General features: G+C 45.5%; 1 protein-coding gene across 3 annotated transcripts; it reads right to left on the reverse strand.

Annotated features, from left to right (window-relative positions):
• Nucleotides 1-477: 477 nt before the first annotated feature.
• LIG3 (DNA ligase 3) lies at nucleotides 478-27,821 on the reverse strand. Of its 3 annotated transcripts, none has more exons than XM_056819445.1 (21): nucleotides 27,652-27,821; nucleotides 22,826-22,965; nucleotides 22,124-22,680; nucleotides 21,097-21,240; nucleotides 16,196-16,393; nucleotides 15,720-15,871; nucleotides 15,367-15,533; nucleotides 15,132-15,209; nucleotides 14,703-14,871; nucleotides 11,879-12,034; nucleotides 9,624-9,755; nucleotides 9,075-9,154; nucleotides 7,715-7,802; nucleotides 7,266-7,343; nucleotides 6,720-6,843; nucleotides 5,764-5,906; nucleotides 5,037-5,111; nucleotides 4,803-4,949; nucleotides 2,710-2,917; nucleotides 1,999-2,090; nucleotides 478-1,202 (listed from the first exon to the last, which is right to left on the reverse strand). In XM_056819445.1, the coding sequence occupies exons 3-21, from the start codon at nucleotides 22,674-22,676 to the stop codon at nucleotides 969-971; spliced, it is 3,018 nt and encodes a 1,005-aa protein (XP_056675423.1). In that variant the 5' UTR covers nucleotides 22,677-22,680; nucleotides 22,826-22,965; nucleotides 27,652-27,821; the 3' UTR covers nucleotides 478-968. The 3 variants fall into 3 exon arrangements, with proteins under 3 accessions (XP_056675423.1, XP_056675424.1, XP_056675425.1); XM_056819447.1 differs by lacking the exon at nucleotides 478-1,202 and adding an exon at nucleotides 1,700-1,829; XM_056819446.1 differs by lacking the exon at nucleotides 22,826-22,965 and having other exon boundaries at nucleotides 27,652-27,806.

The following is a 27,821-nucleotide window of genomic DNA, read 5'->3' on the forward strand; positions in this document are numbered from 1 at the left end:
CCACAGGGACTGGACTTGAACTCAGGGCTTGCAAACAGACTCTAACCAATGCACCACACCTTCTCCCTCTCCCTTAACATCAGGAAATGGCCCATCTCCGTCAGACTTGCTTCTCTTGCTGGTCCCCTAGCAGATGGTCTCCCTCCTCCCCCAAAGGGCAACAGCCTCAGCGTGGGCTGCACACTTCTTCCCAGCTTTGTCCAGGTCAGCCTCATGGAAGGGGGCAGCGAGAGCAGCTGGTGTTTGCACGGAGAATGTTCTGAACCTCACAAGGTGGGTTTGGGTTTCTGCCTATGCCTAGGGCAGAGCGTGCCCCACCTGGGCGAAAGCTCCAAAAACCCTGGGTGGGGGCTGCTGCTTCCCTGCAAACGCAAAGTTTTCTGGAAACTGGTTGGGAGGAGAAGCTATGGGGTGCTTCTGCCATGAGCCAGAACAAGCAGGTGCTGGGCAGATGTGTGCTAAAGAACACCATCGAGCGCCTTTCGGGAGTTTATTCTGCTAATCTTTAAAACGGACAGCCCTGCCAAAGGGCACCCCGGCTACGCACATCTGCTCTGTCCTTTTGAGAAGCGCTACCACACGGGACGGTCTTTAAACACCTTTTTAAAATGCTCCATGGGAAATGTAAGAGGAGAAAAGGGCAGAAGCTGCCGTCCCTCCCTCCCCGTGGGCCCAGAGTTCTGCCTCGGCCACTCTCCCCTTCCTCCTCTACCTGCCCCAGAGCACCAGGCCAAGAGCCGGGCAGAAGGTCGCAGCTGCTCTCCAGGCTTTTTGGCCAAAGACAAGAAGAGGCAAAGTTGGCCCCGGACCTGGCAGGTCCACTCGGGCAGATGGGAAGCGGATTTCAGTCGTGCCTCCTTTCACTCGCAGCACCGGCAGCCAAGCCTGTGGGGCCACACGGCAATGACCATCCCGGCCCTTGTGTTCTTGGTCCGGCCGCCCCGTCCCTGGGGCCCGTGCCCGCCCCTCTAGCATGGCGCCACCAGCCTCCTTTTGCGGATACACGCCCAGATCCATTCGGGGGAAACCCGCAGGGCCTCGGGGTTCTCGCCGCCACCACCCATCACGTGCGTAGCCGAGGCCGCGTCAAACTCCTGGACCAGATCCCCGTCAAACGCCACGAAGTAGCGGCGGAGCCTGCCGAAGTCCTGCGTGGAGGGCGGCAGATAGAGCCGCACGCCCGTGAAGATGTCCAGCAGCGTCTGCAAGCACAACAGCGCAGGCAGGCGAGAAAAGCGTTAATGAGGACGTGGGGATCTCGGGCCCCTCTGCCGCACTAGTCACACCCTGAGCTACTCTTGGGCAGGGGTCAGAGAGGAGGAGAGGACGTCCCCTTACGGCTGCCCTGCCCTATGGGGGCACCAGAGACCACAGCAGAGAAGGGGCCGACGGGCCCCACAAGGCCAAGATGCAACGGTCCTGACAGGGAAGAGAAGGGCGGGAAGAGAGCAGGCCTGCCCAGCTGCTGTCACAGTCCCGTGGGCTAGTAGGTGTTGGGCAGCCCTGGATACTCAGCCTTCCCTGGGCCTTGGGTGGGGAAAGGGCCACGGGGAGTCCTACGGAAGAGACGGTAGGAGAGGGGTGAGGGCCAAGGCCCAAGGTCGGGTCTCCCAGGGAGGGAGGGCGGCCGCATCCCTGCCCCCGTGTGTCCCCCGACCTCACGCACCCACAGCCAGGCAGACACAGGCCTCTACCCGGCTGCAGTTTAGCCACTTTAATGCAAATCACAAATGGTGAAAAGGCTGCTGGGCTGCTCCCCTGAGCCTCTGGCTGCTCTACCTCCTGCCTGCATGCACATCTCTCCTGCTCTGCTCTCCAACCCGTCTCCTCTGCAAGGCAACGAGAGTATCCTGAGTTCTGGGGTGGCCCCGGCCCCCTGCACATGCCTTTGGGGAAGGCCTCAGGTGGTGACTGCCAAGAAGGGGGAGCACCCAGACTGTGTGCCCCGTGGAGTCCCTGGGCCTCATGGCACCCCCCTCTCCCAGCCCTGGCCATCACCTTTTGGCTGGAGTCTTCCTCGGGGGCCTTCCTTTTCTCCCCCTGCTTCTCGCTCGCTTTCCCAGGGGAAGGTCTCCCAGATGGTTTGTAGTCTGTAGGAGAGAGAAAGGCTCACCCTCAGTCCAGATGGGCAGGAGAGAGGAAGGGGGGTCTCGCGCCAAGGCTCTTCCCCTTTTCTAGGCCCTGGACCCACTGGGCAGGCAGTGAGCCCTCCAGACCTTAGAACCGTGTGAAAACAACCAAGGAAACCAATTCTACCGAAGTACAGTATTGGCTAAGGCTAGAACCCGTGCACTAAGGGACATGAGAAGACAGATGAGAATAGGGTCAGGAGCCTGAAGTAGCTGCCTCTTGACTGTGGAAGGTGAGGAAGGATGGAAGAGTGGCTCAGTCTCCCCCAGGCTCAATCATTCATCATGGGCTTTCTCAACCCCTTGACTGTGTCAGAAACTTCTAGGAATCTAAACAAGGCCTCTGTCCCTGCTTTCTCCCTCTTTGCTATCTCAGAGTTCCTGCTTCCTGGCTGTGCTACCCAGGGCAAGGTGCTTCGCCTCAGCCAGCTTGTTTCCTCATCTCTAAAATGGAATAGCAATAGCACCTACAGTGGCAGATGTCTGAAGGCTGGTTATTATCATTACCCGGCCCTTGGGCAAAGCTTTGGCATTCTAGCCATCCCCTGCCCCTTCCCCCGTCTCCCGGCAGCCACCTTACCTGCAGGGCCCGGGGAGCCATTCCTCTTTATTTCTGCCTTTCTGGCCTGGGCAGAGGCCTGACTGGGAGAAGCTTTGGAGGCTCTTTGAGGGGTAGAAGATGCTGAGGTGCCCTCATTCTCTCCACTGCTGCCACTAGTCACAGAACTACCCTCATCTGTAGCCACCACCATGAAGTCAGCTTTTTCCTTAGAAAGATGGTACAGCTCCTGAGGAGACAAGAGACCCCCCCCGAAGCTGAGGAAGGTGGGACTTGACAGTGATTCCCCCCCTGCCATCAGGCCCAGGTGTGGGAGCTGCCCCCTCCGATGTCTGCTTCCAAACCAGCCCCGTCTTTATGTGCCCCTACAAAAGGAGAAGCTGCCAGTCAGGGATGGGGGTTGCTACAAAGGGCCAGATGCACTCTGACCAGTGATGCCTCGTCTGTGGGGTGGCACCTAGCAGGGAAGGACACTGTGGCACGTGGGGGAGAAAGAGCACTGCCCCAGAAGCCAAAAGCTGGGCTTCCACCCTGTCCATGGCTTCCCAGGCTGGGCCTCAGCTGCCTCGGCTACAGAGAGGGTGGACTGTGCCAGGTGACTTCTCAGCCATTCCAACCCAACAAATGCAAGAATGAGGAGCCCCTCCCCACACTCCAACAATGATGGTGTTGGCCCAGTCCAGAGCTGGAAAGCTCAGGCCCTTCTCCTTAGGTGGATTTTCCCAACACCCCTATGAGCCATTGCTCCAATGTGGCTCTGGGCACCAAGGAGAACGAGCCACATCCCCTCCAAACTTCTGAGTGCAGCCATTCTGCTCCAGCCCGCACTCCCTGAGGCCTCTTTTTAATGTCTCCTATGGTTCTTCACAGGTCATTATTTCCAGGTCCTGTAGGTCCCTTTCAGCTCAGGGACTCTCTTACAAGTATCCTGAACTTTGTAAACCTTAAAATTTCTTAGACTTATAAATGTTGGAAATTTCACCATTGGGAAATTTCATACTTGAAAAATTCCCTATTGATAGTGGGAACTCTATTGGAATGTGAACCCCATTGGCATGGGAGGTTCCTCCTCCTCCCTTCTTAAGATTACTTTAGGACAGAAACCTTTTGCTGAACAATGGAAAGGGCTTTGACCTATGCTTAAGCATAGAACAGGAAGTTCTTTGAGTCATGGTTGATTTTAGAATTGATACAATAGAGATACTTGGAATGACAGAACCAGGTCTTGGAAAATACAATTTCCACCCCACTCAGTCCTAACAGGATTTAGGAAGGGCTGCAGCAAAGGATCAAGATTTAATTATTGAGAATATGACCTTCAACAGACATGTGCAAAGCCACAGACCTCTGGGCGGTCCTGGGTTAAGCTAGAGCCACCATTGGCACAGGGAAGACATGGACAGTGATTGGTAGATGTGAGAATGGAGGGGAGGGAACTTGGATGGTTTGCTTAAAGAGAGAGGGGTCTGAGGACTGGGGGGGGTGGGGGGGGGGTTGGAGAGTTTTGGCTCTGAGAGGTGGTGCTCTGAGAAGCTTGCTCTGAAGGAAGCTGAAGGTGGGGGCCTCTGAGACTGTTTCTCCATTTTGGTCACGTGAGTAATAGGGACTGATCTCCTTTCTTTGCCCCAGCTATCTAAGGGCTTGGGCCTTTTGGCCCAGCCTAAACAGAAGGGGTATTTAAGTCTTATTCCCTTCTCTCCCCTTTCTCTCTCCCTCTCTCTCTCTATCTCTAATACCTTTCTTCATCCTGTTTGTAATTAAACTCCATAAAAGGTTGACTGCTGACTTGAGTTTTCATTTAGGAATTACATAGCTGAATTCCTTGGCGACCTTAAATTAATATATATCAGTCTTTTAAAGTGATTTCCTTGTCACAACTTAAACCTTAAAGAAAGCTGGACCTTTCCAATAAAGGCACCAGAAAGAATCCCCGAGAAACTCAGAGAACAAGGGCTGGACCGCGTGCCTATGCTCTTACTCAGAGGGAGAGAGGCAGCAATTCTTACCCCTGTCACCTTGAATGAAACAAAGGGAAGCTGTGAAGCCTGAACTTTAAAGGTCCAGGCTGGAGATGGGCCCGGCAGGGGGGACGGGGCATAAGGCAGCCCAGGTACCTTAAGCTGTGGGAGGTTGGTGGCTGATTTCCAATCTTTATCATCACGAATTCGTGTACAGCGGGGGAAACGGATTGAGATGCCATCGGCTGTATGGGCCTCAGCTTTGGAGAATTCAGCTCCTGTGATCTCCCAAACAGGAGCTTTCTGAAAAGAGTTAGGGAATTAGTGGGAGAAGAAATCATCTTCCAAGGTGGGCCACTGAGGGGAACAGGAAGGGCGGGCAGCTGGCACCTTTGGATCCGGAACGATGAAGTCGGGGTAGTAGTTCTTATTGATTTTCAGCCAGCTGGGAATCTTACTGGGATCCTAGGAAGAAGAAAGATGATGATTACCAGGGGCTCACTGTCTTGTGGTTTACCATTTTACCTGAGAATGAATTCAAGGGAGATAGTGGAACAAGTGGAGCTGATTGATCCATGGGCCAGGGTTAACATAGGAAAGGAAAAGGTTTAGACTTCAGTTCGGGGTGTTTAACCCACAAGGTGAGACTCCCACCTCCCTCCCCTGGTTGGACCTCTCCCAGGCTGAGAAGTTGCCCTCTTATAAAGTAGTGTTAGGTAGCAGAAACTAATGACATTTGAGCCAATGGAGCCTCTTCTATTGGTTAGACAACAGTTTCCCATCAGAAGGGGACTGAGTAAGGGGCAGCTGGGTAGCTCAGTGGATTGAGAGCCAGGACTAGAGATGGGAAGTCCGAGGTTCAAATCTGGCCTCAGACACTTCCTAGTTGTATGACCCTGGGCAAATCACTTAATCCCCATTAGCTAACCCTTACCACTCTTCTGCCTTAGAATCAATACACAGTATTGATTCTAAAATGGAAGATGAGGTTTAAAAAAAAAAAAAGAAGGGGACTAAGTAGTGACCTTTTTGACCCTTTTAGTTGCTTTAATCATTTCTTCCCAGAAGGCCAGCTTGGTCTAATGCTACTTCTTTTTCCATCACTATTCAACTCTACCTTGCTGATCTTCACCATATCCAGTTCGTTCTGCAGGCGGGCAAGTGTGGCATCATCGTGGCCTCCAGAACACTTGGTAACTGTGCACCACTTCTTGCTGCTAGGGTCATAGCATCCCATTAGGAAGATAGACATCATGCCACCTACAGGAGAGAGGAGGGGTGAGAACAGAGAGGGGCAGCTCTGAGAGCCTGAGGGAAAGCCTTTCAGCCAAAGACATCTAATCAAGCAATTCAGATGACTATTTGAGTCCTTCAATGCAAATCTGCTGGCTCCCCAGCCCCACTTCCCTTTTGAGTTAAGAAATGAGGCAGAGTGCTAACTCTGAAAAGTAAGGGCAACAAATGAATTTTTTCCCCCATCACTTTAAATTTTTTTTTAATCTCCATATTATTCATTCTGGTAAGTAAAGAATTCCATATAACCAAACCCCCCAAACACAGACCCAAATAAAGAAGTGAAAAATCATAGATTTTATCTGCAGTTCTGCTCCCACAGTTCTTTCTCTGGAGATGGATACATTCTTTTTCATGAGTCCTCAGAGTTGTCCTGGATCATTGTATCACTGATAGTAGCCAAGTCTATCACATTTGATCATCCCACAACATTGCTATTGCTGTTACTGTGTAGACTGTTCTCCAGGTTCTGCTTATATCACTCTGCATCAGGATATCGGAATTTCTTAGGGAAGGATTACTAGGTAGACACAAGAAACTCTCCCTGCCTGGTCTTTCCTTCTAATGAGCCTGCAGCTCTCAGAGTTCTCCAGGCAAGGGATAGTTCTGATTATGATAAGACTGGGATGGGCCCAGGTGCACGTGTCAAACATCAGGGTCCAGCAGGTTGCAACAAGTGTCTCTGGCAGTCCAGGAAACAGTCCTCCATCCATCCACCATCCTTCACCCAAAAGGCCTTCTGCATGCCCTAGGTTCCCTCCCATGAATGCTCAGACTGACCTTTATTTCCTTGTCCATAGAAGGCCCCAAGGACCACCAGATCTGCTGTGTCTGCCATGGCCCCCTCATTTAAGTAATCCTTCTTCACTTTCAGCCAGTGCCGCTTCCCTGGCTCATAGGTTCCCTGAGAAGACCAGGGGAATTCAAAGTGCTCAGTTCACAGCTGTCTGGGGTTCATGTACCAGGCCAAAGAGTCTCATGGGATGCCATGATGGGCCTGTATGACACATAGAAAAGCTGCCCCCAGAGACAAATTCTACCTGCAGTTCTGTGTCATTTCAGTTGTGCTTTACAGTTAACAAAATGTATGGACATACATTCCTTTAACAATCCTAGGAACCATTATCTACATTTTACAGATAGGTAATCGAGTCTCAGAAAGCTTAAGAGACTTATTCTCAGTCACGAAACTAAGAATCTGGTTCCTAGAAACTTGCTTCCACCTGCCACCAACATGACTGCCATCTCAAAGGGGATGGAAGTGAGGGCCATGGGCAGATGAAGGAACCAGAAATTTAATTTCTCTGGTAGAAAGCAGCACCATACCTTCACATCTTTTAGCACCAGTCCTTCTAGCCCTTCCCGGATGACACGGTTGATCATATTGGCTAAATGTGAAGCTTTCTGGAGGACAGAATTAGAATATTCACATTGCATCAATTTGAGGGCAGAGAATCTCCCCCCCGTCCTGTTCCCCTTTCCCCAAAAAAACTCTCCCATCTTTCTGGTAGCTAAACTTTATGCCTTTGGGCTTCCCTTCTTACATTAAAAAATATAAGCCAACAGATCAGAAACCAAAATGTAATAGAATAAGTATCTTGACCAGAAGGAAACAATACTCATAAAAAAACTCCACCATCCCCAGCGTCCTCCCTTCCTCATAACAGTGTACACAGGTCAGTCAGAAGGAGATGTCATGTTGTCAATCAGGTCAAATATATTAAGTGTCAACTTCATCCTTTGGGAGGCACTTCTAAGGAAGTATTGCAACTCACTGTGACGTGCTTCATTTCAGAGAACAGGATCCGATTGGGGATCTGAACCATGTTATCATGGAGAAACTTCCGTCGTTCACACAATGGTCTGTAGGGACAGAAGAGAAGGGTCAGGCTGGCCCTCAGAAGAGTCATGAGCCTGCAGCCTGCTCTGAGTAGGACCCAATGGAAGAAAGGGGCAGCTAAATTCAAGATGACATGTTAGTCTGCTGGTGGGCTCACGGAACCAGCTCCATTCTCCAGTTGCCTTGATCATAAACTGCAGAGGCTATTCTGACAAGGAGCTCCAAACTACTCAGTTCTAAAGTTTGAGATCATATGTCCTATTTGTCCCAAGAAGCCAGAGGAGGTCTGGCCTCTTTCCCAGTTAGACTTTAAGGAGTTTGGCAGAAATTTGAAAATGATCCTGAAGCTTATTCCTCACCCCAGATCAGATGGCTCCATAGGTAGGACAGGGGACAAACAGCATTTTGTATAAATGCCTGTGATCTGAAAGGCATTTGGTGAGCCTAAAGAAAATAGTCTCCTCTCCTTTTATTGTAGCTATGGTTTTCCCAGGACTACACAATAAGAGGGAGAGATGTGCTGGGTCCAAGGATACAGGAAACTGATGGAGAAGGAAGTAGGGACTAATATCTATGCTGAGGACCAAGCATAATCTCTGCTTCTTTCTGAAGGATCTTTTGGGTTAACCATCCCAGTGATGGACATTTACCGCCACTTGAAAAGTTACAATCCCTTTTCCTCCCTCACAACAATGATTTAGGCAATAAGAGCAGGTGTTCTAAAATCTCATCGTACAGATGAAGGAACCATTTCAGTGACTGCTTAAGGTAATGGTACACTGAGACTTGAACTGAGTCCCTCAAATCCAATGTTCTTTCTACTATATCTTGTTGCTTAAGACTACTTACTATACATGCATGTGTCCCATTAATTTCTAAATCAATGGTCATCCTGTCTTGGTCAACTCAGCTCCCTGGAAATGCTTGATATCACTTATCTGATGAACTGCCCATCTCAAGTCCTGAATGATGTGATTATCAAAACTCCCTGACATTCTACTGTGCTCACTTCTCTGTAGCAGAAGAATCAAACTGAAAAACCAGTAGAGCTGGGGTTGGTTTTTCTGAAAGACAAGTTTAACCATACACCAAGGAAGGAAAACCTGGTTTTCTTTCAAGCTCAGTAAGCTTGGCTATGGGGCAGCTTCTCAAATGAACACTTTGCATACATGCCTCTCTTCAGGATTCCAAATTCCCTCTATGATTTATGGGTTCTAAAAGTCCAATCTTTCTCCACTGGCTTCAAAACTAAAGCTGGATCCCTGGATTTAAGGATTCCTGCCAATAATCCCCACCTGTCCATCAGGCTGACATCATTGAAGTAGATGCAGTCAAACACAAATAAGCAAACGTTGGCATCCTGGAAAGCAGCTTTCTGAAAGGGAATTCAACATGACATGAGACTGGCAGGCTCTATACCCAGCTAGGCCATTAGAGAATATATGCGTTCAAACACCTGGTGGGCCAGTGGGCTGTTACAAGGTACCCAAAAGGGAAGCCCCTGGAAAACACTGGTTTGCGCTTTGGAATGTCACAGCTACAAGGCCATGGAGCTGATCCCAGTCACACATCTCCCACTGGGTTCATGTTGAAAAAATCATTATCTGACTCTCAACATTTGCTTCTTTTTTTTTTCCCCAGAGAAAAGCAAAGAGAGAGATCACTACTGAGGAATAACTTCAGAGCCATTTTACTAGGAAAACAAAACCCCACTCAAAACAAAGATACTTCACCCTCAAATTTAAACCAACAGAGTATGCTTGTGCAAGTGTGTACACACACACACACACACACACACACACACACACACACACACACGGTCTGGCAATTCTCCCACATTGTACCTTATGCACACCCAGAGTCCCAAAGGGCAGAGGTTTGCCTGTTTTGGTGTCGATCAGAAGAACCTCAGCATCTAGGATCATGCTGTGGCCACCTGGGAAAGCTTGTGGGATGTAGTCCTTAAAATGGGCCACCTGGAAGCAAAAAGGTAGCTTAGTTTGGTGGGCTGCAGGGATAGGATGAGCTGGCCATGGGTAGCCTCCCACAGGAATGAATGGTTTATGGGAAGAAATAATTTTCAGGAAAGGGAAGATAAAAAGAGTAACAAAAAGAAGCCAATGTTTATTTATACTTTCTCTACCTGACTCAAACATTTAAAATGTCTTATTTGGGACCTTTATCTGCATTCAATATTGCAATGTCCAATTCTTGAACTGGTGGTCTATGTTTGGTCTCCAAATGAAAGTTATAAGCATCATTAAACACTGGGAAAGGAAGGGCCAAATAGAAAGGGAAGATACTCTGAGACATTGGGCCTGTGTACTTGCATAATCAGGGAAGAAAAACAAATTAAGTGAGTACAAAATATGGAAGGGGCAATCTATCATTAGAATAGGCTGAGCGTGGCCAGAAGGGGTAAAACAGAAGTCAGGTGGCCTCAGCACAAGCATGGCTATCCCTGTGGCAGGTGCATGTGGGCTCAGGTCAGAGCACTCCTGGGCTTCCACCTTCTACCCCTGAAGCAGTGCATAGATACCAAGAACTCCACAGTTGGAGATGGCCAGTGGTGCTATCCCACACTAGCCACAAGGACTATGCCCAGAAAGTCCTGGATGCCCAAGCTCTCTAGGAAGCCCCACTCCATTACACTATGACTTCATCCCATAAAGACGATGCAGCAGCAACAGCTCAGGTGTGAATTTTAAAAATCTCCATCTTGGTCTAGCACCCAAAAATTGTGCACACCCACACTACATGGGCATGTGCTAGTCAATGACAAATCAGAAATAACTAACTGCCCACCTGGGCTATCCTAAGTCAAGCTTGAGCCACCCTTGGCACTTGTGAGGCACAGGAAGTGACGGAGAAAGCAGCCTCTGGAATTCGCTCACTTCCTGTGGACAGGGCTAGACGCCAGTTCATGTTAGGAGCTTGACCAGGGAGGAGGCCCGCAGACAGCTTCCCTTCAGATCAGTCACGTGAGTCAAGGACTGATTCCTTTTCACCTTGGCCCTTTGAGCCTAATTTCCCTCTGCCTTGGTCAGAGGTTGAATAACCCCTTTCCCTTTTCTCCTCTCTCCTTTTCCCTGCTCCCATTGTGATTAAACCTCCATAAACTCCATTCTGACTTGAGTGTTTCATTTTAGGAACTTCATAAGTAAATTCCTTGGTGGCCATTGTTCAATATTATAACAATCTTAAAAGGTGAAATTTTCACTACAACAGTTGACGACCACGAAGGGACAAGAATCAAGAATTCTAAAAGTGAGATGAGCCCCAGGTTGGACTGTCTCCACTTTGTCCCAGTGGCTGAGGAGCAATTATTGGTTTCTTTTTTTTTTCTTATCTCAAATTATTGTAATCTTTAAATTGATTGTGTTTTTATGATCCTTTGGGGAAGGACTTCTTCCCAGAGGATCAAACGGGGGGAAATGTAAAATTGAGATTTGAACTCTGGACTTCAATCCCCACAAGCCCTTGCTCCACTTCCCCAAAATGCTTTGTAATCTCACAGAATTCTGAGGTGGGCGAGATTGAGAAGGTATTTAAGCTGATTGCAAAGACTTTTGAGGTCTTTTAGACTTCCGTTTTGGGGCAGACGTGGCTCTTTTCATAAGGTAGGTGAGGTTGTGTCTAGGCCTCTCTGTGGCCTGGACATGTGTTTTCTTATCCTGTATTTTCTTTAATCCTTAACTTTTAATAAACCTCATAAAATATAATACTCCTTGCAGAGAGAAACTAATTTCTACCTGCCCCAGTCTCCCCTAAATTTTAATCTTTACACAGGTAAGAATAAACACTGAGGGGGAAGCCAAAAGAAAAGCGTTCGCCTGGAGGCATGGGTTCATCCATCCCCATTTTGAATACCAGACCAACAGTGGAGAGTTCTACATTTGTTTCATTTTATCTAAACTAACAATGCTTGTCAGAAAGAACCCTCAGTTCCTTCTAGTGCTCCTGGAGCCAACTGTCTGATTGAAGCAGCTGGTGCCAAAGCCAAACAGAGCTCTGGCCCTAAGCACTAACTGTGTTCTCCTATAGTAGAGACTCCCTGACCAGGCTAAGGGAAAGGGCTCTGGAGATTGAGGGCACTTACTTTGTGAGGCAGGACTGGCTTGAGGCTGCGGCTAAAGTAGCTGAACTGGTCCCCATTCTTGTGTACCTGTACCCGCTCACCATCATACTTGATCTCAGAGAACATCCCATTAGGACACTTCTTCATTGCATAGTCAATGGATTTGCAGGCTTCAGCCTGTTGGGAAGGAAGGAGGTGATGTGGTCAGAAATAGACAGGCCTACAGAAGGGCTCCAGAGGCTTCTACATTGGTCTTCACTCTATCTCAGTCTGTGGATTCCCCTGAGGATAGGGTGAGGATGGCCCAGAGAGATAAGGGTGGGAAAGCAATGGCTTAGAAGGTAATCTTATTACCTGGTATGGTCAGGGAAAAAGGAGATGAATGGCTTAATCTAATATTTCAAAAGATGGATGATTCCTAATATGACCACTTCTAGTCATTGACTGAGATTACAAGCCCTCTATCCTCCAATGTATTTGCTGTGGCAAAAATAAAATAAAATAAATAAAATACACCTACCCTAGTGACTAACCATCAGGCAAGGTGTCACTGCCCTGAGGGAGGCTAGTCCTTCAGATGCCAGACATTGTCTCTCCAGTTTGGCAGGACCTCCCTTGACTCTAAGAGTGTGCATGCCTGGCGTGACCTCCACAAAAGTAGGGTCACCTTTACACCACAAGGAGGCATTGGAGTCTGACTTTAATATATTAACTGCACTAGAGTTATATTTCTTTTTTATATCTAAAGGATGACTTTTCAAGGAACTATACAGTAGTTGTCTCTCGGTAACCGAGGATGACGGTTGTTTTTGTGCGTTTTCATCTATGGTGTATAGATGAGTGTGCACAAAGACACTTGTGCGTGAAGGAGATTTAAGTGGAAAAATCGATGCACAGAGACAGTCCCACTCTCTTGGCGTTAGAAACCTGGGTCCAGTGGCAGGAAAGATCGTTACACCTGGAGACTTCCTCAGCTGCACTGGATGGCCGTGTTGTCTTTTGTGCTCCAACACGCCCTAAGCACTCCACAGTGCTTTGCTGCATCGCCCTCTCAGCCGTTGAACCTTCTTATTGGTTTCTTCATCTGTTCGGCCAGAGCAGTCTTCACATGCTGGGTGAGCAAAGCCCTGGTTCACCAGGGGTCGACTACCCAATGGCTACCCTCACAAGGTTTAGCCGGCCTGTCGAAGCCGTTGCCCGAGGTGTGGCCGCTGCTGCATGCTAGCAGCTACTAGGAGCCACAAGTGAGAGCTGGGTGTCAGGTGGGGGTCAGAGGCTGGAGAGCTGCCCTAGGAGGGCACGACAAGCCCTCCATACCAGAGATACTACCCCTCCCTGAGCACCCCATACACCCTATACAGCACTATACAGCACAAGGTATATTTAACTGAAGTACCGCATGTCGTAATCTTGAATAGACCAGAAAGTACTTTCAAAAAAAGTATTTTCAAAATCCAGCTGGGCTTCAGAGTCACTTAAAAACATCAATTTACTGTATGGCACATGTATACTAGTTAAGGGCTCTGGGTCACAGATTGCCACCAGATAACAAGAAGCCACCCTCTATAAGCCTTAGTGTAAGGGAAAGTACATACATGGACTGGGGCTCTAAGGAACTGGGTTCTCTGGGTGACCTTGGGCAGGTCACGACTTTTGTATGTCTAAAATAAGGGGGTCAGACCAGCTGGTATCTGGAGTGACTTTCCCCTTTTTCCCAAAACAGGCCTCTAGTTCCATGAACCCCTCAGTGATAACACATGTCTGATGGAGCTACTACTTGGTTCCTCAACTGGCAGAAAGCTGAACTTCTTGAAGGGAAGTCATGGATGTCATAGCATCAGAACTGGGAAGATCTCAGACTCTAGCCCTATGATCCAAATGTGACAAGCCTTATGGCCCACCTGTGTTAAAGCAGGAGACAGGATGGCACAAAGAACCACCACAAGAAAAGCCCCCTGGTCTCTGAGGTCTAGCGGTCCTTTCCCTCTCCATCTTAAGTTCATATTCCCTGCCCCAAACATAAGGTCATGTGCCATGGGGGTTATCCGACGGAGGAAAAGAGAAAAACAAAATAACCCAAAATGTCTCACAAGGGCAAGGACGTCTTTTTAGCCATTGGGAAAACCTGACAGTGCTCACTGCCAAGTATAGTGCTGGAGAGTCTTTCATGGCATCTGCTTGGGGTTTTGCTAAGTCAGCAAAGACTTCTAGTAGTGAATTCATGTGATGGGAAAACTAAGAGACCAGAAAGATAAATCTCATTTCCCATGAAATAAGCAGATGCTGGAAATAATCTCTGTGGAACCAAGATCTCTCATGTCTTCAACTGTCTCAAAGCAGAGGGAACCTTGAATATTCTGGTGTTGGGGGGCACAAATCTGCCTCTGATTTCCAAGAACCTGAAGCAGAGCAGAAAATCTGGTGCTACAAATGGTTGATCCCCATCCTTGACCTGGGCACTGGGAGAGGTGCTTGAGAACATCACAGGGAATTGGGCCTGGAAGGGACCTCATCAAATATAGTCCAAGCCTTCATTTAACAAAGGAGAAATGGGAAGCCTAACAAAGAACAGGGAGTCGCCCATAGTCACATAGATAATCAGTGTAGGGCAAAGACTAACAACACCCATGTCTCCTGGCCCATCTCCGAGGGTTGGTTGCCCTGTTGGTATCTTTCAACTGTCAAATAGGAAAGTCATTCTCGTCCCACCTTCACTGTCTTTTCCAGTCTCTCTGCACATTAAGGACTTGGGCCTGTAAGTCTAAGTGTCCTGGAGACAAAACAATGGGGCAAGGGCAGGGTCTGGGAAGAAGAGAGGCCAGAAGTGCCAGAGAGCTTTCCTTACCAGCATGGGCTGCACAGGGGTCATAAGAGATGCCTGGACGTTGAGTGTCCGCTTCATGCCTGGCACCTTCTCCGATTCTTGCTGGTTTGCTAGGACACGCTCTACCACGTCCTGGAGGTTCCTTGAGGCCTTGAAAGCTTCATAAGCATTAGGATCCAGGGCATCCAGCCTGCCCAAGAGGAGGAAACAAAGACCCCAAAGCAGTTATTCCCAGGAATGAAAGCTGGCATCCTAGAACAACAGAACTACTCAGGTGACTCTCTCTGGCAATAGGGTCCACACTACTATAGAGAAGGCCTATAGTTCACCACAGAATGTACAAGAGAAGGGAGCCTTGGGTAAATGTGACTTGTCTGAGAGGCAGTCAGTGGTAGCCCAAATCCATTCCAGCTGGCAGGCTACTAGGCAGGCAAAGGGCTTGATACTTACACATGCTTAGCCCCCGAATTCATCTTGAGATCATGCTTGATGAGCCTGATGATACACTTGAGGTCATTGGCAGTACACCTAAGGGGAAGGAAAGTTTATTTCTCCTCTGTAGTGTCAAGCTTTGAAAAACTTAAGTGTCAACCATCTCATCAGCATTCAGCATTCAGCAATCAGCTCTTCAGCATTGGTCCATCCCTTAGTTGGATGGCCATCTACACTGGGGCTGGTTCCTTACCTGGAGGCAATGTCCTGTAGCACATTTTGCTGGTCATCCTCTTTTGTGAGTTTGGACAACTGAAGAAGGAATGCATCTACTTCTTGTATGGTGAGGAGGCTCTTGGTTGCTGGGGGAAAGGACCTGCTCTGCTCGAAGAACACGCGCACAGTCTCTGACACATCTCCCTGTCTCCAGAAACCAAAACACCCCAGCACAATTCACTGACACAGCCAAGAAATGGCAGAAATGGTCAGCTATCATCCCAAAAATTTCAAGTAAAAAGTGTTTTCTCTTCAGGATAAGAAGTTACCTTGCCCCCCAAATAAGGCACAGTAACTTTTTCTCCATCTATTCCCTCCCTGAATACCGACCTGCTCTAAGTCCCGGATCATGTCATCCTGACTGCAGTTAAAAATCCGACTGAAAAGCTTCACAATCTGTTTGTCATTCAGGTTGTAAACACTTTTAATGACACCTGGCAGGAGTAGCTTCACTGTCAGGTACACATCACCATGGAAACCATCTGGAAATAGGAAAAAAAAAAGGAATTCCTCATGAGAAATGGAAATTACTTCAAAATAGACAAAGAAAAAAGGAAGACCCAAGGGTTAGGGCATAAATCTAGGAAGATGAAGAAAATTCTATGAAAGACTGGGTATCAATTGCTTTGGGATTTTGAGCAAGTCACATCTCAGTACTTCTGGTTTCTTCAGTCACCACCAAAAAGGGAGATGATTTTCTAGCTCGCAAGACCAGAGGAAAGACGACAAAATGAACTCTTCTGATTGAAGGCAGAGTAGCAAAGCAAGAGGTGACCATTCAGCTTAAAATGGGTCAAGTCTCATACCACCGCCTGATCCTTTCTGCAGGAAGTCATGGATGATCTGGGTCTTCACATTGTAGCTGGGTTTGTCAGCCACCATGGCACACAGTTTCCGAAACTCCCTCAACAAGCAGTCTTTGTGCTTTGGGTCACACTTTCTAGCTGACAGAGTGGGCTTGGGGGTGAGGTATGAGACAGGTCCCTTAGAGGTGCTTGGCTTAGCTGTTGGGGAAATATAAAGAAAGGAAAGAAATAAAAAAAGATTACTGCCTTCCCTTCACCAAGGCTGACCCAGAGTACCCAGGTCAATTAATGAATTGAAACATTTATTAAATTCCTTTTGTATGCCAGGCACTTAAGAGATATAAACCATTAAATATGATATCTTCCCTTCCCTTATGAAGTTTACCATCTACTAAGGGATATAAAACATAGATAGCTCAAACTACAAAAGCAGACCTAAGGGCTTTGTGGGAGGTTTAAAAAGAAAAAGTGCCATGAGAAACCTCATTTCTGACTGGAATGGAAGAGTACATTGGAAGAGTTAAAAAAAGTAAGGTTTCAATAAGCAGAAGGGAATGGGGAAATAAGCAGTAGGGAGAAGGTAGAAGAAACAGCATTCTATTTAAAGGTAATGCTAGTGGGAAAGAATGAGAGAGGGACAAGTGGCATGGAGTGATTTTGTGAAGCAAGGCTATAGAGAGGGAGGGTGGCATTGGCATTAAATTGCAGGGAGCTTTGAATATCAGGGTCTTTTGTTGACAGGTATGTGGGAGATAGAGAAGGTTTTTGAGCAATGGAATAGGCATCATGAATAGTCTGGTTTGTAGTGGAATATAAAGGATGGACTGGAATGAGGAAAGAGAAACAGGCAGGAAGGTCATTCCCATAGTTGGCCTAGGAAGGCACTATTTTCAGAATCTCTGTTCCTTCAAGACAAAGCTCAAACATGGCCTTCGCATGAAACATTTCCAGTCCCACCAACAGCTAGTACCTCTTCTAAAACTATCTGGCAGTAGTGCTTTCTATTTCTTTATAATTATTGAAAGTATACTTATCTATGTCCTTCTAGTCTCCCCAGGAGAATTGTTAGTTCCCAGTGAGAAGGGATCATTTCATTCTTTGTATTTGAATCCCCAGTGCCTAAGGGCATGTAGGAGGCAATTAATAAAATACTTGTTGTCAGGATTAAAGGCTTCTCCTTTAAAGTACTTTACTATATAAATAATGTAAAGGCAACTGCAATTAACTACAGAATGGACAGTATTGAGGGATTATTCCAGGCCAGAGGAAGATCAGTGAAAGCCTAACCAATCAAGAGACAAGCATTTATTATCTGTCTATTATGTGCCAGGAACTAGGAATTCGAACCCAAAGGAAGACAGTCCTAGCCTTCAAGGAGCTTCTATTTTTAGGTAGATAAGTAGGTACAGAAGCCAAGTATACTTCTTGAGTAGGACAAGATTAGGCCTAAACTTTAGGAATGTTTATTAAGTGGCTGTGTGGAGGACATATTTGAAAAGGAAAAGACAAGGAAATGTAGAGATCAATGAGGAGATTGTAATGGGTGGGAAGAGATAATGGTGGGGATGGTGTGAGATGAGGTAAGCAAACAGGTACAAGACATGCTGAGGAGGTGCAATCAACAAGACTGAGCAACTCAATTTAAATGGCGTGAGGGAGACTGTAGTAAAAGTAAAGAGAAAATTAAGACTGGGGAAACTCTACTTGGTGAAAGATGACGCCAACTAATAAAAATAGTTAAGTCATGAAATAATTTAGGCTAAAATGCACTAATGAGAGCATGTAAAGTGTTCCATTTACTTTAAAGACAGACACTCCCATGATCCCAAATCTGACCTCTAGAGTGCAAAGATACTAGAAGAGTATATATCCTAATCACCTTAATGGAGTCCCCTTACAGAAGAACTGAGGTCCAACTTTATGCGATTGGAATTCAGAACAGAAGAGTCAGTCTGATCTGAAAAATAACTGCAAATTCCCCAATTTCCATCCCTCCCCTACTTACTATCCTTTCAAAATGGATAAATACAAGATGGTCAATAAACAAGATTTCCTGCCAGATCCTTGAAGAATTTCCAAATCAAATTATGAGTTTTCCTTTTTCCCCTTTTCACTTCAATTTGCAAAGCAAATGAATTTTGGGTGCAGGTAATAATATATCATTAGCAAATCTGCTGCTGATGCAAGCTGTCTTCTTGTCTGTTTTTTTACAAGTTCTTAATCCATCCTTATCTGTAACCTATAGGCCTACAGTTCCAAAGACCATCCCTGTAGGGACCAGGGAAATTTGAGAATAAATTTTAAGGTCAAAGCTCAGCTATGTTTCAGCATAAATGAGACTTCCTAAGTATAAAAAACAAGTTTCTCTCATCCTATTTCTTGGCACGACAGATCTTCATTAGCACTGTTCTCTCTTTTCTGAAAGTCTACCATGGCCCACCCTTCAAAGAAGCCCAGCTAAAATTCCATTATAAAGCTAGTTTTTGTCTAAAACATGCTGGTTCTTGATGTTGTAATTGTGCTCCACTAATCTCATGTAATTGTGCTCCACTGATCTCATCATAAGGAAGTACTGGGGTCACAGAATTAAGATCTAGAAGACATTTTAGAAATCATACATAGCTTTCTTATTTGACAGATGAGGAGGCTCAGAGGCCTCATGGGTTAGACAAAAACACTGAGGTACTAAAAGCAGAGTGAGGGTTTGAATGGAGATCTTCTGATTCTAATCATAGAATCTTTTCACTATTCCACATATCCTTGCCCTAGACCCTTAACGCATGTGAATTTCTTTGATTATATGCTATTTACAGTGGAGCTAAGAAAAGGGGAGAAAAGAAATTCATATATTTTTTGTCTTGACAACAATTAATAATTGTCCTTCAACTCTATTTTGTCTCAACTATTCAAATTTTTACAAAAAGCCTCATGGCCTAGTGGAACCAGATTTCAAACTGTAGCAGTAATCATCAAAACCAATCGGTACTGGCTAAGGAATAGAGTCATTAGGCATATACAGTAAAAGACAACAGCAATCTAGTATTTGATGAACCCAAAGATCCTAGCATTGGGGGCAAGAACCCTACTATTACACAAAAATTGCTGGGAAAAGTGGAAAGCAGTTTGGCAGAGCTGAGGCAAAGACCAATAATTCATACTGTATATACTAAGATACATTATTTAGACATAAAGGGTGATAGCATAAGTATGTTGGGAAGCACAGAAAAATTGTACCTGTTAGATCTGTGGATAAAAGAAGAGTTCATGACCAAACAAAGAGATAAAGAGGATGATGCAAAGTAAAATGGCTAATTTTGATTTCATGCAATTAAAAAGTTTTTGCACAAACAAAACCAATGCAGCCAAGATTAGAAGGAAAGCAGGAAGCTGGAGGAAAATTTACAGCAAGCTTCTCTGATTAAGGCTTTATTGCTCATATGCAGGGACCTGAACCAAATTTATAAGAATTTACTAATACCCATTCCCCAATTGATAAACTGTCAAAGGATGTGAACAGTTTTCAAAAGAAGAAATCAAAGCTATCTATAATCATATTAAATATGTTCTAAATAACTATTGATTAGAGAAATGCAAATTAAAGTAACTCAAGGTATCGCCTCACACTTCAGAGTTTGGCTAATTTGACAGACAAGGAAAATGACAAATGCTAAAAGGGATATGGAAAAACTAATGTACTGTTGACAGGGTTGTGAACTGGTTCAACCAGTCTGGAGAATAATTTGGAACTATGCCTAAAGCATTATAAAACTACATATCCTTTGACCCAGCGATAATGCAAAAAGGCTTGGATCTCAAAGACATCAAAGGAAAAGGAAAAGGATACATATGTACAAATATATTTATAGCAACTCTTTTTGTGATGGCAAAGAACAGAAATTGAGGAGAGGCCAATCAATTGGGGAATGGCTGAACAAGAGGTAGCATATGAGTTTGATGGTGTACTATTGCCCTATGAGAAATGATGAAGAGGATCACTTAAGAAAAACTTGAGAAAACTTATTTGAACTGAGGCAAAGAAAAATGAGCAAAATCTAGAGAACTCTGTATAGGGTAATAGCAATATTGTAAGGATGATAAACTCTGGAAGACTTAGTTACTCTGTTCAAGACAGTGATTCAAGACAATTCCTAAGCTATCCACCTTCTAAAGAGTAAGAACTGATGAACTCTAAGAGCTGACTGGCAGATCATTTTTTAAATTTAATTTATTTTTCTTACTTTGGGGGGGGGAGCTGCTAAGCTAACATGGAAATATATTTTACATGATTTCACAAGTATAACTGATATAATGCTTGCCTTCTTGATGGTCGGAGAAGAGGCTGGAGGGAGAGAATCTGGAACTCAAAATTTTTTAAAAAGAATACAAAAAATAAAAATATAAAAATAAAATAATTTTTAAAAACCAACAAGAAACAAAAAATCCATCAGATTAAAAAAAGAAAAAGTAGGAAAAGAGACAGGATGGTGTAGTATGGCCAGGTATTTCAGGTTCTAGAGGTAAGGAATATGATTTTTTGTAGTGCATTCATCACAACAAAACTGCAGTACAATAAAATAATTTCGAAGTCATGTGCAGACTAGACTAAAGGAATTTAACAACTTATGTCTGAAGTTTTCAACAGCTTACAAATTCATAGGCCAAAGGTCTGAGAAAGACAATCACTAGGTCCTTCTTCCATGCTATATTGGAAATGCCAAAAGCTTCTTGTTGCCTGTGAGGCTGGATATCAGCAGCAGCCTACCTCTGCTGGAGAGAAGGGGCCAAGCTACTCCAGTATGGAGTGCAGTGCACATCTGTCTTCTAAACCCTAAACTCCAGATAACAGCATGAAACAGGAAATACCCAGTCTGAAACATGGCCCCAAGGCCACACTATTTTACCTGTGTAACCAGAGAATTTCCGGGGATTGGTATTAATGACTGAGGAGGATCCTTTGTGTGGAGAAATCACCTGGCCAGTGGTTGTCAGCTTGGCCTGGACTGTGGCTCTCTTTGTTGGTGTGCTTGCTGCCTTTGAGGAGAGTGCTACAGGGCACAAACAGGAAAGCCATCAGGGGAGGGGACAAGGACAGGTATACTCTAGGGGGAATCACCAATAGGTCAATTTGATACTGAAACTTGTTATTTATTCAAATTCTAAAGCCAACTGCCTCATAGAACTTCTCCCATTCTTCAGGAAATCCCTATGCAGATGGAAATTCAGTTGGCAGCTGAGCTATTGTTCCTCTATCAGCAACTAGGACTCCCAGCATTCCTTACTCTAGCAGTAATTTTAAGACTGCAGGCAATAAGAATGGCTCTCTAAGAATCCCTGACAAAGAATACCTCACCATTTTACACCAGTTTGGTGTCAGAGAGAGATGACAGTCTAGAGGCCATAGAGTAAGTCACTCTCTCCCTCCCCATCCACCAAACAGTGATTTCATTGAGGTAAGGAATTTTAGATGAGGTCTTTCCACCACTGCATATCAGCAACTCTCAAGGCAATTTCTAATCTGAGAGTTGCCTGAGGCATCAAGTGGTTAAGTGACTTGTCCAGTGGCAGTGAGACCTTGTCAGAGACAGGACTACAACCCAGGGTTTCAGAACTTCAAGGCCACTTGCTAGACACTCTGCTATATTACCTCTCTGAGCTAAAATTGCAGAAAGAGCTAGAGAATTTTCAACAGCTGAATATACTAACTTAGGTCACAAGGAAAGGTATAGAGCTGCTAGCTCTCTATATATCCTATACATCCCCTTATGTGGAAAAGGGGGTTTTCTGTCTATCTTGGAAGGCTTGGTGGCCTGTTACAGCAGCCACTTCCCACAAAGTGTCCTCGGTAAAAAAAAACGAAGCCCTCATCCTGCGGTGGGACTCATTCCCCTGTTCAGTGCTGCCAGAAGGGAATATTTCCCCATATCTCACCTGCAATGTGCTCATTGATCTGATCCTTCTCTGCATCCTGGAGCTCTTCCCAGCCCTCAAGTTCAGTCAGGTCTTCAATCTTCTTGGTGGTAGCCCGGGCCCTTTCCAGCTTCTCGAACATGCACTTGATATGGTACCATTCCTTCATGTCACCCCCAGATTCTGAGAAGGGGTTGGGCATCACTTTGCCTATTCGGCACGTACCCTTCACAATCTTCTCCTTGCATTTCTTGCAGCCAGCTGTACCACGCTTGGCGTAGTCCACACAATACCGTTGTTCAGCCATCTCAGAAGCACCTGTGCAGAACCCCACATGTGACACTGGCAGGAAGGTAAATCGAGCAGTAGATGGTCTTGGGCTGCTCCCCTTGAACCAGAGAGAAGGCCTCTTCTTCACAAGGAGCCAGGAGCCATGACAGTGACCTGCTCCTGACACACTGAAGAGCCAGTTACTTAGCTGCCAATGGAATGGCTCTCGGAGCAAATGTGATACTTTCCTTTGGCCAAGAACTCTGCAAGCTTGCTGGAAGAGGACAGTCAAAGACAAAGTCATCCAGCTGTAAAAGATAGGCAGGAAAAAGGGAGAAATGAAAATTTTGACTGCATTCCTTAGATCTATAAACTAAGCTGAATAATGTATTTCACTTCTATTCAAACAGTACTGAATGGAGCTTAAGGGGTGAGTTACCCCATCGGGCTTACCAGATCCACTACAAATTGGGAAGGCAATTCCTCTTCAACTGATTTTCTATTCCTCTGCCCATAGTGGCTGTTTCTAAAGTCTTCTCTCCTTGAGTCCCCAAGCTACTCTCTTAGCTCAGGACTCCAACTTTTGTTCTTTACTGAAAAGAAAAAAGAGGCCATTGTCTGAGTTCTCTCTCCTCCCAGTATCTATATCATAACCCCATGAATATCATCCCCTAAGATCACCTTTACTCCAACCTTTGATGAGAGGATGGTCCTTGTCACCAAGGCCAACCCTTTCTTGTCTGATAATTGGCCTCAATCATTCCATTCCCTCCCTCTAATTTTCAATTTCTCCCTATTGGCCAGTCCTTTTCCTGACACTCCCATTTTAAAGAAACTTTCACCAGGCTCTACCATTCCTTCTACTTATCCTCTATCTTTCCTCCTTTTATCAGTTAATATAGAAAAAGCTGTCTACAATCAATGCCTCCATTTCCTTTCCTCTTCTCTACCCTTTGCAATCTAGTTTCAAGTCTTGCTACTTAACTGAAATGGTTTACTCAAAAGAATTCCTAATTACTAAATAATTTTCTTAATCTCCATCCTTCTTGAGATCTCTGCAAATTGTGGCATTAGTGTCTATCCTCTTCTCTTAGACAATCTTTTCTTCTATAGGATTCTTTTATAGGGATGCTGCTCTCAAGACTGTCCTCTATAGATCTATTCCTCCTTTGTTAGATCATCATCCACATTAAAGCCCTCTAACACTAGTAAATATAAAAGCTCTGTCCTAATTATCCTTTTCTTCTCTCTATATTCAGTGACCTTAAGACTCCCCTTGATATAATTACCATTTTTATGCAGTTAGGTGGCATAGTGTTGGGCTGGTAGTCAGGAAGACTCATATTCTTGAGTCAAAATCTGGTCTCAGATACCTACTAGTTTTATGTTACCTTGGGCAAGTCACTTAACCCTGCTGACCTCAGTTTTCTTATCTAAAAAATGAACTAAAGAAGAAAATGGCAAACCACTCCAGTATCTTTGCCAAGAAAACTCTGAATCGGGTCACAAAGAGCTGGACACAGCTGAAACGACTGAACATGAAGGTAAACCTTAGCTATAGATATCTAGCCTTAATTTCTCACCTCAGATATAATCTCACATCAAAAAAATTGGACATTTGGAATTAGATGTCCTATAGGCATTTCAAATTCAACATTTCCAAAATAGAACTCATATCTTCCCCCAACCTACCCCTCTTACATACTTCCCTGTTTCTGTTTAAGTAACCAACATTCCAACAGTTACCCATGTTTCAGAACATTGGTGTTATTCTCAATACCTCTCCCTTACCACACATATCCAAAATCTGTCAAATCTTGCTATTTTTATCTCCACAACTCTCACACTTATCCCTTTCTCTCCATCCATAAAGCCATCATCCTAGTTCAGATCTTTTATCACCTCTTAACTGAACTATTGCCTACCTGCTACAGCCTAGTTGATTTTTTCTTAAACTCTAGCCTCCTGACACAAATCACAAATGGTGATGATTTTCCTAAAGTGCAGGTCCAACTACGTCATTCCCCTTTGAAAACTCTAGAGACTTCCTATTATTTCCAGAATCAAATACAAACTCCTTTTTGGTATTTAAAACACTTCATATCCTTGCCCAAACTTACCTTTCCAAGCCATCATATTCCCCTTTTCTTATATTCCATAGTACAAATTGACCTTCTTACTGTTTCTCATAAACTACACTTCATTTCCTGTACCCTTTAATGCCAACACCTTTCTTCTAAGATTCTCCTGCATTTGTCTTGCTTGTAATCTTGTTTGTTTATGGTGTTTACATGTTGTGCCTCCCTTCTTCTCCCCCACTGGAATGGGAACTCTTTAAGGGCAGAGTCTGTGTATTTGTCTTTCTTTGTATCCCTAGCTCTTAGCCCAGGGCCTAGTATAATGTTGATTTGAGTAGTTCTTCATAGCAGGCATGAATTCTTTCCTAACCTACCTTTCTTAGAATCTCTCTTGTCTTTCAAACTCCCTTAAAGACCACTTTCTAAATATGGTCTTCATGGTTCCACCCAGAAGTTTATATCCTTCCCTCACTCACCTCCTCCAATCCAACACCTTTTATCTACTTTACATATACTCAAATAGGTACATGTAGGCTCCTGGTACAGGGCAGGGACTATGACACTTTTGTGTATGTATCCCCAGCAGTAGATGTATAATATGTTTTTGATAGATTGATAATACAAGAAGATTCTTGTTTCAAAGAAACACAATATAGAACAATCTAGTTTACAATGTAACCTAGACAAAGACAAAGTAACCTAACATTGTATAGTGATAACCAATGTTCATAATGAAGACCCTTATGCAAGATCCTTCACTTGAAATTATATCAAATTCAATATAGTATTAGTGTTAATTATATAGTTGTTGTTCAATTGTGCCTGAATCTTCATGATCCCATTTGCCGTTTTCTTGGCAAAGATACTGGAGTGGTTTGCCATTTCCTTCTCCAGCTCATTTTAAAGATTGGGGTAAAAACAAGGTAAAATGACTTGCTCAAGATCACATAGCTAGTAAATGTTCAAGGCCACATTTGAACTCAGAAAGATGAGTCCTCCATGCCTGGTACTCTATCCACTGTGCCACCTAGCTATATTATAGTTAAGTGTTAAGTTCTAACAGTTTCACAGAATCAAAAAATGTTAGAGCTGGAAAGATCTTCTGGTTTTCCTCCCACCCATACAACTATTCCTAATTTTGCAGAGGTGATAACTGAGGTCCAGAGGTCCTAAAAGTAAAAAGGTGAGTAGCAGAAAAGAGATTAGAACCTACATCACCAAATTCTTCGTTTAGAGCTTTACCACTTCTGCTTTATCTAATTCTTGGAAAAATAAGTGATTCATGATACACACACACACACACACACACACACACACACACATTAACTCCTTATTAAGCAGAAAATGCAATTACTCAGAAAGATTAACTTAATTGACAGTTTCTCTGGTATATCAAAAGGTTGGGTTAAAGCTCAGCAACTACCTGAATGTGAAATGGGAATGTTATTGGAAGCCAGAAGAATTTACAGTAAAAGGGGCAGAAATCTACTACCAACTGCAAATCAATCAGAGGATAAAGTCTTTATGAAATAATAAAACAAATCAGCTGGAAGACATTGTTGTTCAATTTACACCAAGCTTTTCAGAGAAAGAGCTAGAATATAAACTAGGGCAGGCATTCTAAAAGTCTATTCTAGCTAACAAAGAACTCTAAGACTAGGATCATCCCCCATCCCCTGGGTCCCTAATGGTGATCACATTTGTAGGCTTCAAATCACATAGATATCCTCCTTCCCCGAGGATAGTTTCTCAGATACTTGTCAGATATTCCAAACAGAAGTTGCTGGTCTAGTTGAGGTTCCTTAGCCCTCTGATCTGCTGAGCAGTCCAGCTAAACACTCTGCAAGGTAATTAAAAGGAAACCACCAAAGCCTACACTGCCACCTGTCAGCAAAGTCTAAGAGAGTTTTAGTCATCGCTGTCACACCTGGCTGGGCAACTTTCTGCTTCTTTGTACTGAAAGGGTTTCCTTTGATGCTTTCTAGAAAGAACAGCAACTTTTTTAGCCTTCAAAGGCAAGGATCAGAGCAGCTGGTTGGGGGGGGGGGGGGGAGGAGGAGGTTCGATAAGAATTGAAAAGAGAGACAGATGAAGAAAACAGAGAATAGTAACCTAAGAACTTTGCTGCACCCAAAGGTGGGGGGAGCCCTACCGCATTTAGGGGACCAAGACCACTTGAGGATAGCTCTCTAGGATACCCCAAGCAATGGGTAATATTGGTTAGTGCCTCTTGGGGTGGCTGAAGGGCGGGATTCCGAAAATCAGAGTTATCGCAAAAGGCAGAAAGTGGATGAGTGAGTTGGGGGAGGGGGGGAGGTGGAGAGAAGGGGACTTCATCCAAAGACCACCGGAATGGGGGCAGGGCAGGTGGGCAGACAACTCTGTGCCTGTGTATGGGTAGGATGGGATACTGTGTGTGGGGGCATGGGACAATGCCTTGGGTAGTGAGGTGTGTGTATCGAATGAGGACGCTACAAGCATGGGGGGAGGGAGCGCACTACCAGTGAGTATGTGTGGAATTGCTCGTAGTAACAGTGGCTGAGGGCAAGGTTGGGGAGGGGTGGGTTGCCACATCTAGGTAGGTGTATGGGAGGGGCAGCGGGATGTCATATTGAGTTACCTGTGGGGGTGGGGTGCCGTGGGGATATGGAGGGGGATGGGCTGACAGTAGGGGGTTGGTGTTACAGGGGGTGCCATTTTGGGACGGCGTGAAGGTGTATGGGAGTTTCCAGTACGGGTGTGCTGTGTATACTGGGAGGAAGGGGGGAATGGGACGGACTCGGTGTTTCTGTGGGTGGGGTTAGTCTTGGGGGGAAGGGGTTTGACCCAGTGGAGGCGGGGTTATCTGAGGGGGTGGGTGTGACAAGTGTCTGAAGGTGTAAAGGGGGGCGGCGAGATGGCATAAGGGATTATTTGGGGGGCGGGATACCGTGTAGATGTGGAGGGATGGGGCTGACACATCGGGCGGCAGGGTGCCACGTGGACGTATATAGGGGAGCGGCACAGGGTGCGAGGGATCGGGAGGAATACCCCGGGAAGGCCCAGGTTGGGGGACCACTTTCTCACGTGGAGAGGCCAGAAGGTCTGGGTCTGGGGGAGGGGAGGGCTCCCAATATCTAGGAACGTCCTCCCCCCACGTTGTGGGCCCGGCGGAGGGGTGCGGGGGGTGAGTCTCCTGACTTCCCGTTTTGCCCTCCTTACCTGTCTCAAACGTCTTCGGGCTTTGACTCGACCTGGCCCGGATCCGGCGCTCACCACAAGCCGGAGTCTAGACAGAGAAAGAGGCCACGAGCCAGAGGTAGTTGAAATTAAAAATTCCTTTAAATCCGGGTCCTTGGACACGGCGACGGCGCGCAAGCGCAGGAGGACGC

Source organism: Monodelphis domestica, chromosome 2, assembly GCF_027887165.1.
Source record: "Monodelphis domestica isolate mMonDom1 chromosome 2, mMonDom1.pri, whole genome shotgun sequence".
Lineage (NCBI taxonomy): Eukaryota > Metazoa > Chordata > Mammalia > Didelphimorphia > Didelphidae > Monodelphis > Monodelphis domestica.

Excerpts from the sequence above, each read along its gene's own strand:
- LIG3 (XM_056819445.1), bottom strand. The coding sequence starts at position 22,676 with ATGACTTTGTCTTTGACTGTCCTCTTCCAGCAAGCTTGCAGAGTTCTT. Across the intron at positions 15,534-15,719 it reads TGATCCGGGACTTAGAGCAG|GGAGATGTGTCAGAGACTGT; the intron begins GTCGGTATTCAG and ends TTCTGGAGACAG. Across the intron at positions 5,907-6,719 it reads CTATGGACAAGGAAATAAAG|GTGGCATGATGTCTATCTTC; the intron begins GTCAGTCTGAGC and ends TCTCTCCTGTAG.